This window comes from Leptonotus elevatus, chromosome 10, assembly GCF_054856555.1.
Source record: "Leptonotus elevatus isolate MCC_2025b chromosome 10, RoL_Lele_1.0, whole genome shotgun sequence".
NCBI classification, from domain to species: Eukaryota; Metazoa; Chordata; class Actinopteri; order Syngnathiformes; family Syngnathidae; genus Leptonotus; species Leptonotus elevatus.
Genome location: NC_141248.1, coordinates 24,074,544 through 24,102,540, shown reverse-complemented (window position 1 = coordinate 24,102,540; position 27,997 = coordinate 24,074,544). Strand labels below are relative to the sequence as shown.

The 27,997-nt window shown below is 42.4% G+C and overlaps 2 protein-coding genes across 13 annotated transcripts in view; both read left to right on the top strand.

The window, feature by feature from the left end:
- The window catches only part of slmapa (sarcolemma associated protein a), a 36,741-nt gene extending 27,131 nt beyond the window's left edge, over positions 1 to 9,610 (top strand). For 10 of the 12 annotated variants that reach the window (XM_086086515.1, XM_086086514.1, XM_086086509.1 and 7 more), the window contains one exon: positions 6,496 to 9,610. In XM_086086515.1, the coding sequence (XP_085942641.1) occupies positions 6,496 to 6,591 (96 nt within the window). In that variant the 3' untranslated portion in view covers positions 6,592 to 9,610. Of the gene's footprint in view, positions 1 to 2,719; positions 2,808 to 6,495 lie in introns of all 12 variants that reach the window. The other 2 variants (XM_086086507.1, XM_086086505.1) reach the window with 1 other exon arrangement.
- Positions 9,611 to 11,028: 1,418 nt separating this feature from the next.
- Positions 11,029 to 27,997, top strand: part of flnba (filamin B a) — a 41,777-nt gene continuing 24,808 nt past the window's right edge. Inside the window, exons 1-15 of the mRNA XM_086086068.1 lie at positions 11,029 to 11,651; positions 18,256 to 18,365; positions 18,449 to 18,584; positions 19,321 to 19,418; positions 19,519 to 19,666; positions 22,426 to 22,544; positions 22,608 to 22,682; positions 22,757 to 22,919; positions 23,751 to 23,951; positions 24,228 to 24,365; positions 24,467 to 24,593; positions 24,935 to 25,071; positions 25,154 to 25,347; positions 25,605 to 25,718; positions 26,601 to 26,744. Coding sequence (XP_085942194.1) covers positions 11,360 to 11,651; positions 18,256 to 18,365; positions 18,449 to 18,584; positions 19,321 to 19,418; positions 19,519 to 19,666; positions 22,426 to 22,544; positions 22,608 to 22,682; positions 22,757 to 22,919; positions 23,751 to 23,951; positions 24,228 to 24,365; positions 24,467 to 24,593; positions 24,935 to 25,071; positions 25,154 to 25,347; positions 25,605 to 25,718; positions 26,601 to 26,744 — 2,196 coding nt within the window. The 5' untranslated portion in view covers positions 11,029 to 11,359. The remainder of the gene's footprint in view (positions 11,652 to 18,255; positions 18,366 to 18,448; positions 18,585 to 19,320; positions 19,419 to 19,518; positions 19,667 to 22,425; positions 22,545 to 22,607; positions 22,683 to 22,756; positions 22,920 to 23,750; positions 23,952 to 24,227; positions 24,366 to 24,466; positions 24,594 to 24,934; positions 25,072 to 25,153; positions 25,348 to 25,604; positions 25,719 to 26,600; positions 26,745 to 27,997) is intronic.

Below are 27,997 nucleotides of genomic sequence, written 5' to 3'. Positions count from 1 at the left end.
GACAATCCTACAAAACATTAACTATGGGTCAAAAATAGACGGATTCTCTACTTGGGTCAATTTGACCCAACTTAGAGTCAAGAAATTGGTCTTTTAGTGTAAAACAACTCATTAACATTGGTCAGATCCTTGACTTGGGTCTAAAATTTGGGTCATTCTGTATAAAACAACCCAGAAAGTTGGGTCAAATTGACCCATAAAGTGAATTGGTCCAATTTTTTTTTAATCTCTTATTTGTTTACTTTTTATTTGTTTTTAGAGTGTAAAAAGCCTGGAAAAAAGAAAATGTTTAAAAATAATGAGAAAAAAGACTGAGGTAGAAAAAAAAAAAGACAAAACTAAAAACCCGACCAAATTTGGAAATTAATTAAAGAAAAATTTACCAAAAATATCTGACAGTCTGACAAATATAAAAAAAAAAATGTCATAACAAATCTGAAGTGACTGAACAAAAATGATAAAAAACAGATATTAACAGAAAAAAATGGCAAAAATGCTGTTAAAAAGTCTTCTAATTTACCAATCTGGATAAAAAATAGAGTAGGAAATTTGACAAATGGACAACTTAGACTAAAAAATTTACCCAAAAAATAAAAACACTGACCAGTGTGATTAAAAAAAAAAAAATAATAATAAAAAAAAAAAAACTTGAAAAAAACAATACAACATAAATGCAAAAACAAAAAAATATACAAATGCAATGAAACTACGCACACAAAACACGCCGCTTACTTCACAGTAAGATTAAACTGGACAACTTTTTTGGCGACGTTTTAAACTCGCAGGTTTGGAGGTACCACTGAAGTAGAAAACCATGAACCCAATCACACGCAACAATAATCATGACCGCCGTGGCGTGATTGCAGCACCACACACACACACACACAAACGCAATCATAATAGCGTGTCAGCAGCAGCTCATCTGAGGTGACGCGGTGATACCTCACGGCCTCGCCTCAGCTGATGCAAAGCAGACGCGAGTTTGACGCCGCCCCTCCCCTTCAGCTTCCTCCTCTTCCGACTCCACATCAGGATGTTTAGCTCGGATAAACACAATCACGCGCCGACATCAACAAACGGCTCCCACACTGACATCATTTATTTGCCAATTATTACCATATGTCAGTTTTCTACAAGTCTTCGTTCAGAGGCATGGCATTTCCATCAGATGGCAAAGTACCAGGCCCGTCTCGCCAATGGCATTTTCAGGCAAAAATGGCAAAAATCTCACATAAAAATGGTTCCCATTATAATTGCTTTGACAATTTATTTTAACCCCCCCCCCCCCAAATTCTTGCAGAAATGAAGATTTACATTGGAACTTCGGGTTCGGAATTTAATTTGTTCATTAAAATTATTTCAAACAGTGTACTTAAAATGAAGTGCTGCGCAAGATAGAAGAAGGTGAAAACACAATTTATGATGATGAAATCGCAATAAAATCACTGGGCAGTGTTTTAGCTTTTTTGGCTAGAGTCATGTTTCCGTTTACTGTGGCTTTTGGAATACAATGTCGAAAGTATGCTGCAGTGTGGAAGGTGGTGGCCATTTTGAGCACACAAAAAAAAAAAGAAAGCAGGAACCTGAAAGCGAAATACACGCACACACAAAAAAAGAAATCATAGACCAAGTTGTTCATAAACCAGGTTTCCAAGAAGCGGGGGGTCGGTTACCCAAAAATTACATCTAAATTTGAAAGAAAGAAAAAAAATCTGTGAAAAGTTGTGTCCGCTGGTGTTAAACTGTGAGTCTGCGGCGTAGTTGCAAAAGCGGGACGGCACCTGCATCAAAAGAGACGGGTGCAAAGATTCCACTCTGACTTTTTTCGCAATTTTCAATGCGCTGATGCCATCTTAATAACAATTTGCTGAAATTTTTTTCAAAAATCGTGTTCATACCCATCCCACATATTTTCGTATGAACTGTTATCGGAGGAGTAGCTAGCATTGATAGCCAGCCAGCTTGACAGTGTCAGGGTGGGCGTGAGTGGTTGAGGGATTGGTGGACCCAAAAGCCAGGAAGCAAGGCGGCGAGACAGGAATCAAGTGCAATAGGAAGAACTGGTCGCCATGACTGGAACGAGCGTGACGCGACAGGACCTGATTTGCCTTGACTTGACTTGACTTGGCTGTGACTAGGACGACTTTGCTAGCTGTGGCGACGACTTTGCTAGCTGTGACTAGGACGACTTTGCTAGCTGTGGCGACGACTTGACGCACGAACTTCCACACGTCACATCGGCAATGCACCCACACCGACTGGACAAACAACAGACTAAATACACCAACACTAATGAGACACACCTGGGGAGAGGAAGAAACACACACAGGTGGACGTGGTTAGACATAACGAGGCGAGTAACGAATCCAGGAACACAAGACAAAAAAACACCAACAACAGACAAAAAGCCACAACAAACCCCCACAGAACCGAAACATGACAGGCAGTAAACGGAGGATTCCAGTTTGCAAAAATGTACTATTTGGTGGTGAGGTGATGAGTTTTATGGAGGAAGTGATGATGTAATGATTGACAGCCGTTGCTTTGCACACACCTTCACCCCCTCCCACCCTTTTTCTGCCCCCCTCCCTCGCCACTGCTGCTGTGTTTTTTAGTTTGGTTGATTTGCCGGCTGATTTCTTCTTATCCCTTTGCTCCCCTTGATCCCCCCCCCCCTCCCCCTCCTCCTCCTCCTCCTCCCCCTCCCTCCCCCCAATAGCCATCTATACTGCAGCCTGTCCAAGCCATATTCATGGGTCTTGTCCTGGCTCTGCTCTACTGGTGTTTCGGCCAGTTGTGGTAGAAAGGTACACGCCGACATGTGTGTCCGTCCGTCCGTCCGTCCGTCCGTCCGTCTCTTTTCCGTCACCTCCCAATACCGCCGCCTGTCTCACTTTCAGCCCCTATTTGAACCTTGAAATTGAAACTATTTGAGACTTTTGCAGGTCACGGACACGGGTTGGTCGGAAGGCGTCTTCTGGCCAATTTTCCGCTGGCTGGCGAGAGTATCGAAGCGGGACGACGCCTGTGTCACTTTTTCGTCACGGTTTCGTTGAAAGCAATTGCCCAATGATTGTTTAAATCCGATCGAGTCATCCTTTGGTGGGTTGCTGTGTGAAACTGTTGTGGCGATATCCTATTTTGTTGGGGCCTGTGTGAAAAGCCAAGGGGACTAAATGCCACTCCACAATGTTGCACAATATTTGTGTAAACGTGTAACACTGGAGCAAGAGATCTTTTCACACAGGGATCCAGCAAATGTGTGCAAATTTGTGAAATCTGTCTCTCTCTCTCTCCCTGCCCCCAACTTTCTCTTTTTCTGTCTTTCTCTTCCTCCCTGCATCTGTCTATCTATCTCTCCCCCTCACCCTTTTTTCTCTTTCTCTCTCTTTCTCCCCTCTCCCTCCTTCCATCTCTCTCTCCCTCCCTCCCCCTCTTTTTCTCTATCTCTCTCTTTCTCCCTCCCTTCTCTCTCTCTGTCGCCCTTCAACTTTGCAGGTTCTCTGTGAAAGAAGCTAGCTAGCTTCTCTACCTTTAACACAGATACACTGCAAAAAAAAAACGACCTATATCGCAGAGACACTGCAAATTACTTGCATTTTTTAAGTTCTGTGTGAAAGAGGGCGGAGAGAGAGAGAGAGAGAAAAGCTCCTTTCACACAGAACTTAAAAAATGTTCTGTGTGAAAGGAGCTTTTCTCTCTCTCTCTCTCTCTCTCTCTCTCTCTCTCTCTCTCTCTCTCTCTCTCTCTCTCTCTCTCTCTCTCTCTCTCTCTCTCTCTCTCTCTCTCTCTCCGCCCTCTTTCACACAGAGTATATCTGGTGTTTAATTATCCTTTTATACCGAACCCAGTCAAATGTGATAATGTCGCAACTTTTACACAGCAACACAATTACATGACATCAGCGTCTGGTATGACGTATGAAATAATAGCTGTGACAATTGCTTTCGACGCGGACAGTCGGGACTTCTCCCTTGACGCAGGCGCAGTCCGCCATCTGATACGACCTTCCCGCTTGGCAGAAAATTGCCGGTTTGACTCCGTCCCAATATTCGTTGTCGGTGCCGCTTTTACAGATGGATGAAAGTTACAGTTTTACAGTGTGAAAGTGGTATTAAAGTTGGTTTCTCTCTTTCTGCGGATTTGAAAATGTTCTGAAGTACGAGGCGTTCAGGGGCACACTTTTGGAACGCACACATTTTTTAACACTTTTCAAACTTCAACACACGACCGCTGTGATATTTTTGAAATTTTGACAATCATCAAGTTTGGCCCTGAACTCCAGCGAGGACATTTTCTTTCCGTTCTTTCCTCATCCCGACGCCGCACGCACGAGTGCTCTTGAACGCATCGCACACGCTCAACTCTGCTCCTTAAAGCCTCCGACCAAAAAAGATGCTCCTGTCGTTGGATAGCGCTTAGCAATCTATTTGGCAAACGGCGAAAATTTGTTGGCATTGTTCTGATGAAGCGTCTTTAAGGAGCCGGGTTCCATTTTGTCCCTTCACCCGTCTCAGCTGCTCCCTCGGCTTCTTTTTTTCTCACGCATGAACTTTACGTCTTGTTTTCCAATCCGCTTGAGTGTTTTTGCCTCATTCTCATTTGCACGCAGTCCCTCAAGGTACAGACAGATTGTATTTCAATTCGAAAAGGGTGGGGGTGGGGGTGGGTGGGGTGGGGGGCACTTAAGTCTATTAGATGAGAAATGTAAAATGAACAGATATATATTTTTGGGATAGAAGGTGCAATTTTGTTTTCATTTTATGAGAACAATCTTGATTTTCATGACATGAGAAAAAAAGTTATCTATTACAGGAATAAAATCTTATTTTTCTGAGAATCGAATTTGTTACAATTAACTCGCGACACTATGGAAAGTGGCAATTTTACACGAATATTCTTTTTTATAAGAGAAAAAAAATCACATTTTTTTGGAGAGTATGAACTTTTAATATGTGCAAAAATTAAGTCCATAATGTTTAAGTTTCACTTTTACAACAAGTCTAATTTTTATGAGAACTAAATCATAATTTTATGAATGTTATAAATTTTACATTTTTAAGAATAAGTCACAATATATAAGAAAAAAATACAAAAATGAAGTCAGAATATTAGGGCTGGGTATCGATTCTAATTTCCCCAATTGATTCGATTTCGATTCACAAGATTTCAGTTCGATTCAAGTTAGATATTTCCTGATTCGATTCATAAGATTCAATCCGATATCGATTAATTATGGCACATCAATTATTCTTAAATGTCAAGGACATGAGAAAAAATCCACCAAAGTTAAATTCCAAAGTAAATTGTGTGGAGGCAGTAACTGCTCAAATGATTTTGTTTATTAATAAAAGTAACACGTGTTATAATCACTTAAGTGTTGCACAAACATTGACAGCAAGGATGCGATGAAAATAATTTCATAATCTAATTCAATAATTGTACATATAAATTTAAAAGATTCTGAATTGTTTTAAGGCCAATAAGTCAGGTCTTTCATAAATGTAAGAAAATACTTTTAAATTCATGTCAACAACCAATTTCAAGAAAGATACAAAAAATGGCCTTTAAAATAAAATTTTCTTAAGAATTTATGGGAAAAAGATATAAAATTATTGATTCATGGTTTTATGACTATCGGGGCTATTCGATTTTTTTAACCCAGCCCTACAGAATATACAAGGAAAAAAATAATACTTTTACAAAAATCATGTCTTATTTTTGAAAAAAAATTATGATTTTTATGGGTTTAAATGTTTATCAAAAATTAAGTTGTCATAACAAAAAAGGCACAATTTTACAATCATCACAGAAGTACGTAGATGTTTTTGCAATAATGCTGTTATTAGTAAAAAAAATAAAAAATAAAAAAAAGTCGCATCCCATTAGCGAGATATTATAACGTTAATTATTTTTTTTAAATTATGTTTTACGAAGACAAAATGAATCAAAACCATAAAAATATTTATTTGTTGACATTTAAGCAGGTGCGAATGAATTCCTCCCTATTTTCTCTTGTCATTATTTGTGAAGGCGTGTCCGCCAGTTTCTAGTGCGGCGCGCTTGTTCATCTGGGATGCGATGACATCATCAGGATGAGTCCAAACAACAACGGCGAGCGCAGACGCGACTCGTCCTGACAACAAGTCATCATTAAATGTGACTCATGCGCTCTTTTTGTTCGCCCCAAGACCGCTTCAAGTAGACTTTCAAATCGTCACATTTACAATTGGAACACGAAAAACAAAATACAATCTTTGTACACTTTGAGGCTCTTCAACACTTTTCTTTCCCTCTTTCTGTCCAAGTTTAGGAAAATTGACATCACGTGCAACCTGTTAACCTCAAAATCTTTGTTGTGTGCGTGGGTTTTTGTGTGTATGCGTGTGCGCCTGTTTGTGTATATGTCGCTCCGTGGTTGTTTGTTGTGGGTGCGGGTGTATACACGTGGGTGTGTGTGTGTGTGCGTGCGTGCGTGTGTGCGTGTGTCAACAGGGCGGCTGGAGCCCCTGGATGCCGGTCATCGCCGTGGTGGTCGCCGTGACGGCAGCCATCATCTACCCCAACCTCTCCAAGAGCAGCTCGGCCTAAAGCCTCACGCGCATGCACGCACACACACACACGCACACACAGGGTTTCATGGGGTTTTCTTGTGTGAGCCACACAACGTCACGATGCTAAAGGTGGAACGTTAATGGCGGTGCCACACAATGCTATAAAGACAAGAGCATACACACACACACACACACACACACACACGCACACACAATCACCCGACGTGCGTTGTTGGCGCCACTGCTTCACTTGTATAAAGTCAAATTGTACATAATTGTAGAGGGAAAATCAAAAAGGTTGTGGTTTCTCACAGATTTATTTTGTCGAGTGGCGGGAAGTTTAGTTTATTTTTTTTTGTCGTTTTTAATAATTTGTGCTCTCTCTCAGCTGTGGTGTTTTTTCTCTCTCCGTTTTTTGTTTTTGTCAAATTGCCGCCGAGCGAACCGAGCTTCCACGTGGGGGGGAAAAAAAACTGCCGTGCGTTTTCCCCGAGAGCGTTCATTCGTCAAAGCCGTCACTTTTTCATAGTTACGTTTGTGTTGTCCTGTCCAACTGCTAACACGGAACAATTTCTTGTTTTTTAAACAGGAAAAAAAAGATCTTCGCGTTTTGCATGAAAGCATTTTGAAATGCATGCTTTTGGCTTACACAAATGCTAACACGTTATAAAAAACAAACAAAAAAACAAACAGTTGTTTGTTTCTGATGAAGGGGAAAAAACACACAAAATATATATTTGTTCATTATTTGGATTTCATCTTCTTTGAACATTTTCATCAAATTTGCAATTTTTTATGAACAAAAGTATGTCCCAAAAAATATTTTGAGTTGAATGATTTTGGATCCAAACACAAATGCCAACATTATCAACAACAAAAAACATATTTCCAATCAAAGCAGATTTTTTTAAAAAAAAATTACAATACGTAGTTTGCTTAGGTAGTGACGGCAGTTTTTTTTTTTTTCATTTTCATTTTTCGGCCACATAAAAAAAAAAAAGCCAGCGAGCATCACAATGTTTGTTGTTGTCCAAAGTCCATAAAAACGTGTCGGTGTCTCGTCTACAATCAGGAAAAACAACTGCATTTGGAGACGCGTGATTTTGGTGTCATCAGAACAACAAAAATGTTGTTTTCCCAATAAAAAGCAACAAAAATAGAGTTGCAAAATGCGTCTATTGCTTGTCATCATTTGAGTTCTTTTGTGGAAGCCCGGCTCTGCTCCAAGTTGGCCATGTTTAACGATGTCTAAAATGGCCGCCTGTTCTTTTCTTGAGTTTTTTCCTGTTGTTGATTTTCTTTCCGAGGGAAGCAGGGGAGAGGTTTTCAAACTTGAAGCCAAATTATCAAATGTAAAAATAAAATTTAAAAAAAAAAAAAAGAAGTTTTTTTTATGTTAACTTTGAGGGCACACAAAAAACGGGCGTCAAAGTGCCTCTAATGTAACTTTACACCGAAATTTCTGTGCATGTGCACACAACCTCGCACGCACACACACACACACACAGTTGCCTGTGTGTTATTGTTGTGCTTTGTGTAAGCATTTTCACTCTAGAATCATCATTAGCAAGTCAAAAACTTGAACTTTCTGTCACCTTTGTCAACTTTTATCAGTTCCATATTGACTTCACGTTCACTTTGTCAACTTCATGGTCACCTGTTGATGAATTACCGATAACTTTTTCAGATCAACTTGACACTTAAAATTTGTGTGGACGTGTTCGCATCCTTTTTATGCCCTGTTAACTTCCTGTCACCTTTTCCCAACTTCATTTTTAACTTCCTGTCACCTTTTCCCAACTTCATTTTTTTGTGTCCCAACTTTGTCAACTTCCTTACCAAATTTAAATGTGTCTTCTTTTTTTCTTTTTAAATTATTGTAAAGTTTCTCAATTTAGTCAAGTTTGTTGATGTTGACTTGTATGTCAACATCCTGTCAATTTCATGTTCACTTTGTCAACTTAGTAAATTGATGGTCTATTGACAAACACTTGTCAACTTTCTGTCCATTTGGGCCAACTAAAGTTGCCGTGCCATCAAAATGTTCGAGTCATTTTCAACTTGCTGTTAACTCAACTTCATGTCACGTTTGTCAACTACTTGTCAACTTTCCCCCAACTTCTTGTTGACATTGTCAGCTTGCGGTTTCTTTTGTTAGTTTGCAACTTCAGGTAGACTTTCAATGTCTGTCAGACCAATTCTAGTTCACTTTTGTCAGCTTACTGTCAAGTTATTCATCCCACTGTGACATTTGTCATTTTATTGACGTTTTCCAGCTTCTTGTTGACTCTACCGACAACTCCATGAGGACTTTGTCAACTTTTGCCATCTTATGTCAACGTTTGTCAACTTTTTGAAAACTGTCACTTTATTGTCATCTTCAAGTCAACTCCTGCCAACTTCACGTTCATGAACCCTTTCAACTTCCAGTTCAATTCACATATTTGCCACACGGACTTTACATGACATTTTTTTTTTGTCAAGTTACTGTAAAGTTCACAGCAACTTCCTTGCCTCTTTTTGGTCAAACTTGGTAAATTTGACATCAACTTCCTGTCCGGTCACGTTATGAGATTGACATCGACTTTGTGTAAACTTCATGACGTCAACTTGCCTCCAAAATCCAAGCGCCAAATTTCATGTCAACAAAAGGACCTTTAGCCGTAGCACCTTAGCATGAGCGCGGCCACTTTTTTTTGTTCTTTCTTTTGGAATTGTATCCGTTTGTGTGTGCGCGCGCGCGTCGTGTTGCGCCATGTGTCACTGTGAGTGTAACGTCTCGTCACATCCGTGTTTGAAAAGAACATAAACGAACAAGTATCGCGAGAAACACTACAGTACGTGGAGAGAGCGGGGACATTTGTAAAATAATTAAAAATGCTATCGAATGACGTGCTACTAGAACTATTTTATTAAAGATGTGTTAGCCACGTGGATGGGGGAGTTGTGTAGATGAGCTGTTGAGGTTATATATATATATAAATGGATATATATATATATATATATATGCAGAGAAAACGTTTGGAATAAAGTTGTAGCAAGCTGACCCACCACAACTGCGTCAAGAGTCTTCTCTCACCAAATTGACAAATAAAACATCTGCTGTCAGAAATGTCGACGTCAATAAGACGACGAAACCGTCTGGAGGGCTCGCGTGATTCATTTCATGACAGACGAGCGAGCTATTAAAACACACGAGCCCGCACCTGCACAGGTGCTCAACTGCTCATATTAACTGAGGTCACGAAACGCCATCTGTCGTCGACGTCTTTATAGACGATCATCATCACGCAAGAGCGTGTGCGTGCGTGCGTGCACGTGTGCATGTGTGTGAGAGACGCTCACTGAAATTGACTTAAAAGTCACTAAACAAGCAACAAAGTCCATTAGTAGCGTTGATAGCTAACAAAACGAAATGCAAGACCTTGAAGAAGCCAGTGAAATAAAGAAGCTCATTTTGTGTATAAAGGAATGTCACAAATGTACACGATAACTAACTTCCTCATTGGCTGTACAATGTAAACGTCTACTTGAAAGTATAATTGATGTGCTAAATAAAATACAAAAGATGACTGAATTGTTAACAGTAAAAGACAGGCTAACAAAATGTAAGAAATGTGAATTCAAATTAGGAGAAGATAAGCTTCACATTCAGTGAAATTACATTTTCAATAAAATTACCTTTTGACAAAAAAGGTTCATGTTATGTTTAGTTTAAATATGGTTATGTTAATATTTTATTAAAAATATGAAATTCACATAAACATTTTTTTTAATTATGTGCACATTTAAGCGTTATTTTAATATGTAAACACTGACTGAAATATGAACTATATGTGACATCAATAAATCTAGAAAACAAAAGGTTTTTTTTATGTGCTTAATATGAGTCAATTATAATGTCCATTATGTTAAATTTGAAATAACAATGAAATTAATGAACAAACATGAATAATTCTATCAAATTAAAATGTAAATGTACTTAAACTTTAAATACAAAATTAACTTCATTTGGTTAAACATACATTTAAGAAAACGTTAAATAATTATACATTTAAAGTTATTATTAAAACAAGAAAATGTCAATTAAAATGTGAATTTACAGTATTTAAGTAATTTAAAATGTATTTAATATCTGAATTTATGTATTTATTTCACTGCTGTATAGGTCAAGAAAATTCAAATTTTTCACAAAAGTAATTTGTGGAATAAAACGAGTCGGAAGTTTTAAAAAGCGGCCAAACATAAAACAAGTATGACGTCACAATGAATCCTCTACAATCTACAACATAATGTATCACTCTTGCACGGCCGCGTGTGAGCTCAACGTGCGCAAAAACATTCAATATTTGTGTTACTTGACCTTATCAATAGACGATCTTTGGCTGAAAGTCTCAACGTCATCCAAAGCGTTGTTGCCTTCACGGTGTCGCCCCAAAATTGGACGTAGCAGAAACCGATCAATCATCAGCGCAAAGAGGTTGAGCGAAACGCGTGCGAATTCGTCACAAAGCTTCGTCTTGGCTAGCAAGTCGGGTGACGCCGTTTAACCTTCTGTCAACAAACGGTCCAAAATCATCGCGTTGTCCGCCACGAACGAACCCGATACCGCGAACGAACAGCTGAAGTCGCGCAAATTCCGAGTTTTGGAAAGCGACGCGTGAACGCACCCGACCAAGCCAGGCACTCCGGTTTGGATCCAAAGGGAAAGTTCAGACCGAGTCGAGCCGTCCTTTGCGGAGGGAGTACCGCGCAGCGGCCCGGTTATCCAGCCAGCCAGTGTGCCCCCCCCGGCCCGAAGCAAGATGCCCACCACGGAGAAAGACCTGGCTGAAGACGCGCCGTGGAAAAAGATCCAGCAGAATACCTTCACGCGCTGGATCAACGAGCACCTCAAGTGCGTCAACAAGCGGATCGTGGACCTGCAGCTGGACCTGGGCGACGGCCTGCGGCTCATCGCCCTCCTGGAGGTCCTCAGCCGCCAGAAGATGCACCGCCGCTTCCACCCCAGGCCCAACTTCAGGCAGATGAAGTTGGAGAACGTCTCGGTGGCGCTCGAGTTCCTCGACAACGAGAACATCAAGCTCGTCTCCATCGGTAAGTTCAAGTTCGGCGTGCTGGAAACGCTCCAGAAAGTTCTCCCGGGAGCGGCGGGCTTCCTCGAGAGCGCGCCCGGGTGAGCCTCCGGCAGCCCGGCCGAAGCTCGCTAGCTGCGCTCGGTCCACCTTTCGGCGTGTTTGCCTCGGTGGTGGTGCCGTCTTTCGACAAAGTTTTCACCACCGAACTTCCATTGACAATCAAGCCCGTTTTCATTCATATTCATTTTATTCAAATTATTTAAATCACATCGTGCTTGTTTTGGGTGTCTTTTGGAAACGCTGATTTTGGGCTTTGATTCGGCAAACTTGTTATACACAATAGCGCTTTGTAGAATTATGAAATATGACGTTTGTGACCAAATAGAACGAGATCTCGCAACGTTTAATGTGCAGTGTGTTGGTTTTTGGAATTTCACACGAGTGACGTGTAGCACAATGCGGGCACGTCTATTCAGTTCGAAACAAATGCATCGAATTAGTGATGTTTTTGGTCACTTTATACTCTTTTTTAACATGTGCACAGCGGGCGATTCAAATCATGAGTTCACTGTACTTTAAAGTGGCACGTTTATGAATGGAGTTAGTGGGCGTGTTATGAATGCCCAGCTTGAGCAAATAAACGTCTAAATTGCCTTTTGTTTGTTTTTTGAATGAATGAATTGGGATTCTAAACGTATTTAAAGTTTGCTGCAAGACACACACAGAAAGATTGTTGGAACTTGCAAGTGTGTGTTTTCACTCTACACACGCAAATAGTTGACACGTGTGGTCAAATTGTGCCCTGAGGGAGGTTGAGAGGATTTTTGGAGCTTTGCGAGCACTTTTGATTTGTTGTTTACTTTTGGAAGAGTTGCTACCATTTTGTTATATTTTGTTGTCATTTGGTCCTAAAGTGGATCCAAAGAAAAATATCATTATTTAGTATCATGCTGATATCTCCAAAGTTAATCCAGACAAATACTATTATTCTTTAATATACTGATATCTCAGGGAAATCTTTTATTTTGTATGTAAGTTGTACCTGTTACTCACTTTTGGTAGGCCTAGATTTTATTTTTTTTATTTGTTTATTGTGTCTGAGAAAGTGGTAGGACTGAACGAGCCATGATTTTAAAGATCAATTCTGTCACGTTTTTACGAGATTATTTTCGGTGCTTCAAAGCGTGCCGATGTGCACTGTTTACCTTAACAACATAAACTGCGAAGAGGGGAGGAGCCAGTTTACAAAAGCACATTCAGTGTTGCCGAATGAACGATTTGGTTGCTCTGTTTAGCGACATCCAAGATCTCGAGCGATTATTTTGACAGCGGCACGCATGGCTAATTTCATTGTGTTTAAATTTTTACCATTATAAATGTTACGAGAATCAGGGTTGCATTGATTTGAATTGAAGGAAAATTTGGTCCAAGTAAAGCACGTCGTTTTTCACATCTCAAAAAGTAAATGTATTTAAAATATTTGTCGAAATTGATTTAAAATGGCAAAAAGTTGCTTCAGTGGGCTAATGGACAACAATCGACTCGAGCAGTACAGTGTTAGCTAACCGCGTGCGCGCGTGCGTGCGTGCGTGTGTGACTGAGCGAGTGTACCGGTATGTCACCACCTTGCTGAGATGAGGAGGTGAAGAATAGTCTCAAAACACACACACGCACACGCACACGCACACGCACGCACTGTCATCACATCTTATAAAACATCTTTTGGTGACAACATTGAATGGCTCCAATGTATTTTTAGCCTGGCCCATTGACTGCGTGTGTGTTGCGTTCATGTCTGCTGCGACATTTCGCAACTCAACACTTCAACGAAAGATAACGTTGGATTGCGGTTTGTGGCTATTGGATCGACAACAGAGAGACTTTTGTCAGTGTGGCGTTGCGAAATTGCTGTTTGCGTGTGAAAAAGGGTGTTGTCGTGCACTCCTGGAGGCGGATGTGTTGCATCATGGTTGAATTATTTGGCTTGGGTGTGCACACTTGTTACAATAATAGAAAATCTTAATAACGATGGACGTCACAAAAGTTGTAACGGCACTCTTGACACGGAACAAAGGGAAGAAGGCGACCCACAAATGTCTGAGGCATCGGCCCAACCGGAACGGAGGTGGGATGGCGCTTGCCGGGAAAGGAGGGGACTGGCTGACATCTGATTGGCTAAACCCAGAATTTTTCCGCCCAGTGACTAAAACACACCCCAATGCTAACGTTGTCTTATCGCTATCGTATCTTCTTAGCCTCCTTACAACAGTGTCCTAACTTGAGCCTTTTTTTCAATAAGTCCGCTTCTTTAGCATTGTTTTAGCGTTTTACTTTTTATATTAGCATCCTTATATAAGAATATAGAAGTTAACACATTTACTTGTAGGCATATTTGCTTTAGCACCCTTAGCTTAGCCTTCTTTAGCACGATTAACTTTTTGATTTCCTTTGGCGTCCTTATTATAGCATTTTTTTTATGTTAGCATCCACAGCATCATTACTTAAACGTCTTTCTGTGGAGATGTGTGAACATAACTATATATATTTTTTAGTAGCTAGCCTTTAGTATTGTATTTGTCTCAGCTTTCCTTCATTTTAGAATCCATACGTTTTACATTAGCGTTCTTAGTTTAACATTATGTTAGCAACTTTGTCAGCTACTTTAGCATAGTGGCACTTCAAACAGGGTTTGTAGTGTGAACACGCAGTGATCTCACAGGCATGGAGTAAGATAGCGTTCAAGGTCAAAGTAGCACATAGCGGCAGTCGTCATGGCAACGTGGCTTAACAAAGTCGCCAATTGGCTGTTTGATTTCACTTAATGGGGTCATTGTGACTCTAAAGTTCATTCTTTGTTAGCATGTCAGCTAGCGTCACTGAGTCATGACGGACTTTGTGCGGCCAACTGAGACGATGGTGGCGACGGGCATCATAAAAGCGCCAAAGTTTGGTTTAGCACAACTTATTAGCTAGCCTGCGACGCTAACTATTGTCGCTCTCGATGTTTGTGACTGGATTTGCGGCATTCAATTATTTCCCAAGAATAGCCACAGGGTACTGACCTCAAGATTATGCCCTTATGTTAGCGTTTCTACTTTAGCATATTACTTTTAGCATCCTTTTTTTTTTTTTTGCAGACTTTTATATGGGTTAACTAAAGACACTAATTTTGCGGGGTTTTTTCCCTCCACTTTGCTGAAACAAGCAAGCTTGAAGTCCTATTTTATTGATTATTGATTTCAAATTTGAGGCCATTGTAGTAAATATAATCAACAGATAAACACGCTAATTTAGCAGCAGTCCATACAGCGGTTCGGTGCATGAACGATCTTAACTACTAATGATACCAATTACACTCTTAAACCATCATAAAAATGGTAAAGACATGCAGTAGTTAGTTACAGCATTTTTGCAAATAAAAAAAAAAACACGGGGAAAAAATGTATTGTGCGAATGTAAAATGGCCGCCACATCCTGGCACTTCAAGTCACAGATCCCGCAGGTGTAATGCAACAATAACAATATGATGATTTGTGTTGAAAATGAAATTCTAGTGGGTTAAGTCTTTACCGTTATTGATCAAATGATATGAAAATGACAAAATCTATTGTATTATTTTTAGGTTAAGGGCCATTTGCGTTCATGTGACGAGCTTGTTGAAAGTATAAACACAGCAGGTTGTTTCAACAACGTGCAGTGACGACGACAAATACACAGCCAGGTTTTGCTTCAAGAAGAACTTTGACGTTTGACGTGTTGACGATTTTTGCCGTCACTGTTGCTGTTGCTTAACTGATTGCGTAATAGCTCGAGCACTTTCAGGTGTGACCAACCAAAGTTCACACGCAGGCATGAGTGTCGTCTAGACTTTTGTTTCTTTCTGGCAGCACTTTTGTAAGTGCTTTGAAAATGAAAGGACTGAAATGTGGTTTGACGAAATAAACGCGTCTCGGTTTTCGTCTTGTGGTGTTTGATGTCCCTCGTCTGGGGTTTATTAAAGTTAGCTAAATGGAAGTTAAATGAGCACATTTGTTTAGCATAAATAGTCGGTTTGATTGTGATAAGGTCTCTCGTTGGCGAGCAGGTTGGCATCCTTTAGCATCTCAGTGTTGTTCTTTTTAGCTTCTTTATTTTACCACCTGATATTGGAACCCTTATATCAGCAACCTTGTGTTTGCCTCCTTCCGTTGTTATCCTCATGTTAGCATCGCTACTTTAGCTACGTCATGCTACCTTATGTCCTAACTAGTGACGTCTAGTCTCGATTTTGATATCTGATCTACTGATCGTTATCTTTTTGTGACATTTAAAAATGAAGAAAATGTAAAAAATCTGATATTTTCCAGCTGATACTAATCAGCTGGAAAATCGAATCGGGCAACCCTACTTTGAACGTTGTCAAGTAATTGAATCAGTTTAAAAAAAGATTGGTCAGTTCATCATCAATCCCTCTTGTGAGATATATTGCTAAATTGTTGTTTAATTAGTTTTAATCACTGAACAATCCATAATAAAGTGGCACTTTTAATGCCATTGTGTGTGAGGCTAATGCGCTAACGCTAAGTCTTGTGTCACATATGTGTGGTGATGTCATCAAGTGTGTTTTTCTATGGGTGTGTGTTTACTCAGGCATTTGTTCGTGCGTGCGCGTGTATGTTAGTAGCCAGTAGGGGGTTTGTGGTACAATTGGGGGCTGGGTGGTTACATGGATGATGTCACTCCTGTGGAATGCTTGTCACACACACACGCGCGCACACACACACACACACACACACACGTGCACAAAGTAGTAGCCGCACATCCTGTTGAGCTACCTGAGCTTTTTCTGATATTGGCTAAAGTCACTCAACTGTGATGATTGAAACTACTGCTTAGTTTAACATCATTTTAGCATCCTTAAGTTGTCACTATTTCTTTAGCATCCTTGAATGAGGTCCCCTTGATGTTAGCGTTTACTTTAGCGTTCTTACGTTAGCGCTATTACTAATTAGCCCCCTTGCATTTAATTTAGTCTCCTAATGCTAGCATCTTCATTTTAGCATAATTCTGGCATGATTTATTAGCATCCTAATTTTAGCTACCTTACGTTGGCGCCCTTTTAGCAGGATGCGGTGGTGTCCTAATTAACTTACGTTAAAAGCTTACACGAGCGACCTTATATTAATGTCTTAAAGGCCTCAATTTAGCGTCATTAGGTTAGAACCCTTTTGATTCTTATTATTTTAGAGCCCTGATGCCTTTACGTACGCATCTTTGGTAAGCACTTGTACTTTAGCGCCCCCGTGTTAGTGTCCTAACTTGAGCGGTGTCTTAACTTTCGCACCCTCAAGTGAGTGCCATTACTCAACATGACTACGACATTAGCGGTAGCAACCTTATGTTGGCGTCATTTATTTCAGGAGGCTTATTTTAGCATAAATTAGCACGTGGTTACGAGGCAGCGGCCAGGGATACGCAACGAGCGTGCATGGAGACGCACAAACTGCCCTGTCATTAAGATGCATACGCGCACACACACACGCGCGCAGAATGATGTCATCAGATGCACATGTGGTGTGTCTGGAAGTTGTTCTTTTAACATTGAAACATGATTGCTTAAAAAAAAAAAAAAAAAAAGGATGCCAAGACAATGCAATGTATTGTTCTTACTTTAGCTCCTTTTGTTACAGCCCTGAATAAAGCATTTGCTCATATTTATGTTCTCACTTACTTTAACAGCTTCATGTTAGCATCACATCCTTACTACAGCCTCTTTATATTAGCGTCCTTTTTTTTTTAGCATCCTTATGTTGCTATCCCTACTTTTAACAGTTTTGTGTGTCACCGTCATCAAAATCCTTACGTTTACATAGCGAGTGTGAAAATAAGTGAGCCGTTGTTCACATTAAATGCTTTAAATAGTCTTGCTCCACTTTGTTGTTTTGGAACTCCACTGTGGTTCCCCCTTTTTTTTTTTTTTTTTTTTTCTCCCTGGGACTACAAATCAAAACGTTCTAGCAGCCCACGTCGCCAATAAACATACGACTGCCAATAAAAAAGTATTTGCCTCCACGCATGGCCCCGCCCACTGTAGTCTCGCTTGACACAGTAGGAAGTGTTGACAAAGGTGGCTGGAGGCCATTAAACACTACACTGACCGCCGTGTTTGACCTGTTTCTATGGAAACAACACAACATTGGGGCAGGGTGTGTGCGTGTGTGTGTGCGTGAGGTGAAAGAGAAAGTGTGTGAGGGAGATAAGCGTGTGTAAAGGTGAAGAGTGGGCACAAAATGATGTCCTCTTATCAGTGTGACACACCTTGCTTCTCAGCTACAGGAAGTCGATCAACAAGAGGAAAATGTAGCGTCCTTAAATTAGCACACTTAATGCTAGCTTATGCTTTAGCATACTGAAGCTAGCACACTGCATGTTGATGTTCTTATTTTAGCATCTTTAAGTTAGCTCTCTCAAATCTTTGGACTTTTTGCCGCGCTTAAGTTAGCGCCATTACTTTAGCGCTCGTGCGCCCGCTTATTCTTGTACAGTAATTATAGGTTACCATGGAGATTAACGTCAACGCACACAAACTGCAGTGTGAATGTAATCAATAATGCAGTCACGCAATGTGAACGTTTTGGGTCCAGACTCTAAAGCCATCGTGGACGGGAACCTGAAGCTGATCCTGGGTCTGGTGTGGACCCTCATCCTGCACTACTCCATCTCCATGCCCATGTGGGAGGGCGACGATGACGACGTAGGACGCGCCTTCCGTTATGCTTTGTGGCGTTAGCTCATGAATTAGCATCATCGCTAACTTCCCATTTTTTGCCTTCAAAGTCCGACTCCAAGACCCCCAAGCAGCGTCTGCTGGGTTGGATCCAGAACAAAGTCCCTGACATGCCCATCACTAACTTCCACAAGGACTGGACCACGGGCAAGGCACTGGGGGCGCTGGTGGATGGCTGCGCGCCAGGTACAGTGCGGCTACATCGGCGACATCCTGAAAGGGGAAGCCATGTCAAAAAAAAACAATTTGGACAATAATATGTTGTAGTCTCAACACGATGTTCTGATGAACTCATTCACTCGCAGCCATTTTTACTGAAGGAATCCCCTTCGCTCCCGACTGGATTTTGACAGATTTTGCAAGGCCCACAGAATATTGTGTTCTATTGCTTTAAAAACATGGAACCTATGAAAGAGTCTCTTCTTTCATCGGGAACAAAAAGTATACCTTCTATCTGTTTCCGCTTCGCAGCAATTAGCATTAGAATATAGCTAACTTTCATCATTATTCACAAATCTGTTTAAAACTGCGGGTAAATGAGCTTTTTGCAACATGGCCCTGGTTGATCTCTTATACTCTGCTGCCACTTGCTGGCCGTTTTTATTATTTAATTGATCAATTATGTACAAAAATCCACTCAGTTTTTCCATCTCGGGGCGGCCATTTTGCCACTCGCTGCCAACTGACAACAACTCAGCTAACGACCAATCACTGCTGAGCTTGTCACATGACCCGACCCAAATAACAAGTGAGCAGCGATGATGGCCGTTACCCGAGCCCTTCGGCACTGTGACGTCATTTTCAGTCCACAGCAAATGGCAGTACAAGGCAAAATGGCCACCCCCCCTTTTATTTTTTGTGCGTCATCCATATTCCCCAAACGCAGTATTAATCAGAATGTGTGTGCGTGCTGCTTTTCCAGGCTTGTGTCCCGACTGGGAAAGTTGGGATCCGGTGAAGCCGGTCGAGAACGCCACCGAAGCCATGCAGCTGGCTGACGAATGGCTGGGCATCCCGCAGGTTCCGTTGCCACCTTTGCCCTTTTCTTGCAGCAACACGCACGGCGTTGACCCTCGTGCGTTGCGTGCGTGCGTGCGTGTGTGTGTGTGCGCGCGCGCAGGTGATCGCCCCGGAGGAGATCATCGACCCGCAGGTGGACGAGATGTCGGTGATGACGTACTTGTCTCAGTTCCCCAAAGCCAAATTGAAGACCGGAGCGCCGCTCAAGCCCAAACTCAACCCCAAGAAGGCCCGAGCGTACGGACCAGGTACGGAAACGCACTCGTGATGACGCTTGTGTGGATTATTTCGAGGTGATTATTTCATACGGAACAGAACCTATGAGTGGCTTTTTCTAGTTGCTGCTTATTTCTGTTTGGCAAGGTTGCATTTATCACGACGAACTGCTAATCTTGATACATACGTGACAGTGGACTGTAGCCTTTTTTTTTTTTTTTACTTTATAGATTATTGTGGGCGTTATCATGCAATAAATGGCGAAAGGTATTTCTTATGACACATGTATTGACCAGCATGTGTCGATGAGTTTCATTCAAGCTTTTTTTTTTTTTTTTTTTTTTATGGATTATTTCTTGTTATTTATTTTTGTTGTGCAAGGTGGCACTTAATCAGGAGTAATTGGCGATTGGAGCCATCGCTCAAGTAAAATCAAACCTACGTCGCATGTGCGCGTGCTCTTGCATAAAAAAAAGTACATGTGCCGGATTTTTTTGACTGGATTATTTCTAGTTGTGTTTATTTCTCGTGCAAGTTGACAGTTATCTAGAATGATTAGCAAGAGGAGCCTTTTCATAATATGGCTTGAGCCCCGTGACCGTTGCATGTTGTGGATTTTTGTGGATTATTTCATATAGTTGTTTATTTCTGTTGCGCAAGATGATCATTATCATAATTGGCTGGCAACAAAAGCGTTAATTTTCTGACAGTTCACTGCATGCCGTTGACTTTTTACGCGATTGATTCTTAGTTTGTGTGTTTCTGTTTATTTGGCTGGCAAGGAATGATTGAAATTATTTTTTTATGCATAAAATCTGCTCAAAAGTGATTTTTTTATTTTCCACACGTTTTTTTTTTTTACAATTTTCCAGATTATGCTTCCGATTTACTTGCTTCAAAAATTCCCGCCTCCCGGGGTATACATCGTCTGATTCCACATTTACTTTCGCACAATTTAACGTTAAATCTCAATTTACGTTGAACTTTTTCAGCATCAAATTACACTTTTCCAAATAAATACGCCATTAGTCATGAATTTGAACAAGTCAAGTTACGTCAGTGCTTGAGAGCAATTGCCTGCCACCACGAAGAACCCGAGTTCAAACCTTGCTTGGACCACAATTTAGTACAACCGACGATCAGATTAGGAAATGGATTATAATTTCTCTGAAATGATTAAATCCCACTTTTAGACGGATTGCAGATTGAAGTTTTCTTTTTATTCATTTGTCACTACAATAGAATTTTTATTTAATTTTCACCTCATTTATCTTTTAAGTGACTACATAAGCACATTCAAATGCATTCAGCAAATAGCATTCAGCTTTTCTGCATTCCCACGCAATTTCTGCAGAAATTGCACTTTGTCTCGCTCTTATTATTATTGTGCAACGTGGTAGAGTAAATATCTGGCGAGAGGTTCATCACATGACATAGAAATGTGATAAAGCGCAATTTTGGGCCTCTGTGGAACATTTCTGGCCTCTCATGTAAAAAGGCAGTCATTGTTTTCCACGTCAGAGGAATCCGTCACTTGTCAAATGTGATGGACTTGATATGTCAAGTGGACCCAAGCATGGTTTGGGTTCTATTCCTTTTCACACTTTTTCTCTCATGCTTGTTTTGGAGGAGATGAGACGAAAACTTCCTCAGAGGTCCATTTGGTAGCTACTGGAAAACACTGGTGTGCGTTAACAAAGACGGGAAGTGAGCGCCTCGTCAAGAACAATAAGCTCCTGACACACGCACACACACGCACGCACACGCACACACACGCACACACACGAGTGCGGGTGCCATTTGTCGTCGACATCCTGAGAAGGAACTTCATGATTTAACCAACGACAACACCAGCAACTCCCGGAATGATGTTACCAGATACGCCACACGCTAAAATCACACATGACCTTTTTTGACATCGCAGCGCGCATGGAAATGATTCTCAGTGCTTCTTTTTTTTTCTTTTCACATTTTGTTTTGTAACGGCTTCATTCCATGAATGTTTTACATCCAAACAAGGATCAGCGACACTAATTGGCAAGTGTGTGAAGTGCTGCCATCACCAGTGAAAATGCTTTTCTTCCCTATACTGGCACTCCCCCCCCCGTCGAAGTCGGTCGTGGCAGCGCTCCGTCGTCACGGTAACAAAAACCATGCTTGCCATTGAGCAATGCGGATTCACATATTTTGGTAGACTAAAATTAAGATAACCAATTTAATCAGCTGCTTTATTTAAGAAAATCTTCTTCTGGTCGCTTTGCGCTTACAACAATAAAGAGATGAATTGCAGGAAGAACATTTGACTTTTGCAATACTTTGTTCTTCAGTAATTATTTAACTTTACAACAGAAAAATTGGTCAAAATTGTTACAAATTTTTTCAAAGATTTTTTTGTCTTAAGCTAATTTGATAAATAAATAAAAAGCCGATTCATTGGCCATGCCCTAGAAAAACAAAACGAAAATCGAACCATGTTTTTAGTTATTATTGATTAAATATTGTCAAATATTGAATGAATTGTTTTATCAAAATAAGGTATTTAAACAGTTTTTTTTTTTGTCTAATCAGCAAATTACCTGGGTTTGAAAAAGCAAACATGGCCCTTGAGTACAAAAGTTTGCTCACCGCAAGTAGTAAATTATTTTTTGGATTTTTGATCTCGGGGTATTGTGAATGTCTGACATGTTAAAACAACAGTTAGAAAATCTGAAGAAAGAAAATACAGAACAGAATATTTCCCAACGTGTATTCCCGTCTCAACGTGACATGACCTGATCCCGTTTGTGCGCAGGTATCGAACCGACGGGCAACCGGGTGCTGCGCCCCGCCGTATTCACGGTGGACACGTTCAGCGCCGGCCAGGGTCCAGTGATGGTCTATCTGGACCACCCGGACGGCACCAGACAAGAGGTAAGCGGTCCCGCCTCCTGACCACAGGACCACCAATCACGCGACGTCTTTTGTGCATCTCAGCTGAAAGTAGAGCCCAACGATGCCAAGAAAACGTACGCCGTCTCCTACGTGCCTCAAGTCATCGGAACCCACAAGGTTGTATTTCCTCTTTTAATGACGAATCAAATATTTGCTTAATGTACTAAAGGTGTCCCCGAATTTGGTGGCAGGTGACGGTCTTGTTCGCGGGCCAGCCCATCCCCAAGAGCCCCTTTGAAGTGGGCGTGGACAAAGCGCTGGGCGACGCCTCTAAGGTGGCGCTGAAAGGGCCCGGAATCGAACCCGTGGGCAATGTCGCCAACAAGCCCACGTACTTTGACATCTACACCGCAGGTATCTATTTTCGAATTTTAGCTTCCTATAAACATGAACATGACACAACATTGTGGAGTGTCCACATATCAGTCTACTGGGAAGAAAAGCAGCTTTTTGGAAACAATGAAGCAAGAATTTAGGCAGACTGGATGGAACAAAAATATTTGGTAGCTTCCCAAAACAAAACCACTGATGCGCACAACATTGTGGAGTGACTAATTGTCAGTCTATTTTGCGGGGGGGAAGGACTATTTTGGACAAATGGAGCAAGATGAGGTGGGGGGGGGGGAAAGGAGGCAAACTTGGCAGAACAAATGAGCGAAGATCATTGATGCACAGAACATTGTGGAGCCATCATGTCAGTAGTGTGGTGAAAAAAGGGTCTCATTTGGACAAGTGATGCAAAATGGCAAGAAGTGAGGCAGACAAGTTAGGCAAGACAAGTTAGGCTGTCTGGGTGGAAACAAAACTTTCAGAGCTTCCTAGAACATGGAAACACAAAACATTGTGGAGTTGACTGCATTACAGTCTACTGGGAAAAAAGTGACTTTTGCAGAAATGAAACAAAACCACAGGAATCAGGGCTGACTGGACTAGTTATAAACAAGTAGTTTAGCTCCCAATAAACATGGAAGCACACACAACATTGTGGAGCGACCACTGTCAGATTTTAGGAGAAAAAATAACAGTTTTGGAGAAATGAAGCAAAACGGCAAAACATGAGGCAGACTAGTTGATAGAAAAGTGTAACGTTTCTCCTTAGTACACACAAACATGGACGCATACAACATTGTGGAGCAACCCCATGTCAGAAAAAAAAAAAACATATCGCTGGTCTTGCATTTTTAGGCGCCGGTACGGGAGACGTGACTGTGATGATCAAAGACCCGCAGGGCCGAGACAACAGCGTGGAGGTTATGATGGAGGACAAGGGCGACCACTTGTACCGCTGCACTTACCGACCCACGCAGGCCGGCCTGCACTCGCTCGCCGTCACCTTCGGGGGCGCCGCTGTGCCAAAGAGCCCCTTTGCCGTCGACGTGGGAGTAGGTGAGAACGATCCCTAAGAAGTTGACTCGCAATCGCTGCATAGAATTCGGTTAATGGTTTCGATCATTCCTTACTTCCTCATAATTTCGTCGGGGGGGGGGAACCGATTAATCAATTAGGGCACGTCCCCTATTCTCACTCCACATTACACATTCCAAGCATACTACAAAATGGCGACGGTGAGCTCCCTACGTAGCACGCCACATCGTGGGTCGGGAGTGATTTTGATTTGCGAAGCGTCCAATCACACGTTCTGTTTTTTTTGGGGTCCTTCAGCATCCCTACCGGGCGCATGCAGAGCGACCGGTCGTGGCCTGCAGGCGTCGGGTATGAGGGTGCGACAGGTGGGCGACTTCAAGGTCGACGCCAGGAACGCCGGCAGCGGAGAACTGAAGGTTCTCGTCAAAGATCCCAGTGAGTGTCATTTTTTTTTGTATTTAAAATGTGAAAGAGCACAAACACGAGGTTGTCTGCTTTTGCCGCATCACACGGCAAAATAATGTGCTGCGTTTCAGACGGTAGCGAGGCGAGCGCCAAGCAGATCTCCAGTCAGGACAAAATGTACGCCTTCGAGTATTACCCGAGCAGTACGGGCAAATACACCGTCTCCATCGCCTGGGGGGGGCAGCATATCCCCAAGAGGTGAGCCGTGTGTGTGCGCGTGCGTTGGTTCTGAGTGTGTTTGTATCTGCATGCGTGTCGGAGGCGCGTGAAAAAAGTGCACGTGTTTTCAGTGAAATCTCCCAATTTCCCATTTTCATTGAAGGCACCCGTTGAGTTGTTTAAGCGTCAAAATGGATTCTTTGGTGTAACCCCCAAAAAAGGGGCTCGTTAATTAATCCGAGCCGGCAGGAAAAACCTGCTGTGGTGTTAAATATGCTTTTATGCACCTGATGCCTTTCACACATAACCCAGCAAAGGAGGCCTGGCTTGTTGCTGAAATTGTCCTGCATGTGAAAAGAGGCTGTTGTGTTTCTCATCAGCCCCTTTGAAGTGGCCGTGGGCCCGGAAGCGGAACCGCAACAGATCCGGGCGTGGGGTCCCGGTCTGGAAGGGGGCGTTGTGTCCAAACCCGCCATCTTTGTGGTGGAGTCCGTGGGCAGCGACGTGGGTGTCCTGGGTGAGTCCAGATCGAACGAACAAACGAGAGAAGGTCAAGTGCGGTGAAAATGGAAATGTCCCGGTGCGCGCGCGGCGCTCAGGTTTCGCCATCGAGGGCCCGTCCCAAGCCAAGATCGAGTGCGAGGACCAGAACGACGGCTCGTGCGACGTCCGCTACTGGCCCACCGAGCCGGGCGAGTACGCCGTCCACGTCACCTGCGACGACGACGACATCGAGCTCAGCCCCTTCATGGCCTACATCCTGCCCGATCGCCTTAGCAACCACCCCGACAAGGTCAGCAGGCCTGCGATTGCCCCGATCCCGATCCCGATCCCAGTCGTTAAAATGATGATTTACGACAAATAATGACCGATGTCCATCTATCTATGCCAGTGACCTATTGTGACAGACAGATAAATAAATACGACTTCTCCTGTCTTTTTGATATATTTGATTGGTGGTGTGACAACATGCACCCTGGCGCCATAAAGGTTGTGAAAGATACACAAGCTCCGCCCACTGATATGTGATCGACATCTCATCCCTCACAGGTTCAAGCGTTCGGGCCCGGGCTGGAGAAGAGCGGCTGCCTGGTAAACCAGCCCACTGAGTTCACCGTCAACGCAAAGGATGCCGGCAACGGACCACTCAAGATCATGGCGCAGGTATTGGAGGGACGGACAGACGGATGGATTGACAGACAGTAGATGGATGGACGGATGGTAGATGGAGGGATGGAGAGGTTGGACGAATGGTGGATGCATGGATGGATGGACAGACGAACGGACAGACTTTAGATGGATGGATGGACGGTAGATGGCTGGATGGATGGACGGACGGTAGATAAATGGATAGATGGATGGACGGTAGATGGATGGACGGAGGGTAGTTGGATGGATGGACGGACGGATGGATTGACAGACAGTAGATGGATGGACGGATGGTAGATGGCGGGATGGACTAACAGACGGTAGATGGATGGATAGACGGAGGTATGGTAGATTGATGGATGGAGAGGTTGGACGAATGGTGGATGCATGGATGGATGGACAGACGAACGGACAGACTTTAGATGGATGGATGGACGGTAGATGGATGGACGGAAGGTAGTTGGATGGATGGATGGACGGACAGATGGATGGATGGACGGACGGATGGATGGACAAACGATGGACGGATGGACGGTAGATGGATGGAAGGATGGATGGATGGCTGAATGGGTGGACGAATGGATGGACAGACAAACGGACGGTAATGAATGGATGGACGGACGATCGGATGGGCGGTAATGGATGGATGGAAAGATGGACGGGGCGACGAACGGATGGATGGAAAATGGGTGGACGGATGTATAAATAGATGGATGATGATGGATAAATGGATATGTTGATAAATGGATGGATGGTTGGGAAGATAGCGTGATTGATAAATAACAGGAAGGTTAGACATTTTGGTTGAACCGGACCCCGTACCGCCCTGCCGTCATCTTAGCGCCCCCTGCCGGCGCACCGTCCCAACTGCGCGTCATCCTCCTGTTCCTCCCGCAGGATACCGAGGGTGTCCCCGTGGAGGTGAAGGTGCGCAGCAATGGCGAGGGCCAGTACTCGTGCTCCTACACGCCCGCCTCGGCCCTCAAGCAAACGCTGGCCGTGGCCTGGGGAGGAGTCAGTGTCCCCGGGAGCCCCTTCAGGGTAAGCAGCGGCCCCTCGCCGTCGGCGGGAGAGCCCTCGGAAAACCACGCAAAAGCTAAGAGAGCCGTCATTATCATCACTTCCACCGAGGGGCGCCGGCGGTTTTTAGTGCCGGCGTCATCGGGAACGCAATTTGCAACTCCGAAAAATGTACGACAGTGATGCCTTGAGAGACGCCATTCGTTCGTTCAAATCGTCTTTCGCCATTGAAATGAATGGGGATACAATTAATCTGTTCGTCGGCCCAAAAAAGGGCAACTTTTTTATAATATCGTTTTTATCACGAAAAATAGCCCTCTACACTATTTGACTTTATTGAAACACACGGTATTACACACTGACAGCTAGATGCTAATTGCTAGCCCACCAATGGCATTTCACATTGTTTGTTAGGATTAAGCTAAGTGGATTCTTAATTCTTTGTTTTATATTCATTTTGACCGTTAAACAGTTTTTTTTGTTTTGTTCCAAATTTCTACTATCCACAGTTTTTGCTTGCAAGGCAAAGCAGGGAAAAAATGGCCTCAATGATCTTGAAAAAGTCATACCAGGTCACTCTTATCTCAAGGCACCACTGTATGCCGATTTAAGGTGGACAAGATGTGATGTCATTGTTGCTTCTCCATCGAAATAAGCTTGACGAGCTGCAACTTTCTTTTAAACGGGGTTCTAGGATTGAGCCTTGAGGGACACCAGTGTTGAACATCAGGCCAGAAATCCCTTAAAATGAATAATGGACTGAAACTGATCTTGAAATGAAATGCTTGTAAACATACTTGACGTAATCAAATGAGCAACACTTGTGAACATACTTGAAAAAGACTGTAAGCTTAAACTGAAGACAAGTCAAATCGGTGCCCGCGAACGCACCCTCACAGTAGGTTGGCCGGCGTGTTCCTGTAAACATTTTTCAGACTTGAACAAAGCCTTCTCGATGCAGAAGGCCGAACAAGGCCCGTCAACTTGATCCAGGAAGTGAATTTCAGGTTCAGATTGCATTTCAAGGCGCGGCACGGAAGACGGCAGCAATTCTTAACCAAGTTAATAAATGACAAAAAACAAGAGCTGAAGAACAAAGTCGAAATGTGTCCGCTAAAATATAAATCTGTAGATATGTTTTATTCCAGAATGGTGTTAATTGTTTATAATCTTATACCAGGAAAAATTGTATAATAATTTTATTTACTATGGAAAGGAAATTGTAAAAAATAAACTGGCTTGAACATGAATTGTGGCATGTCTTTTTTTTTTTT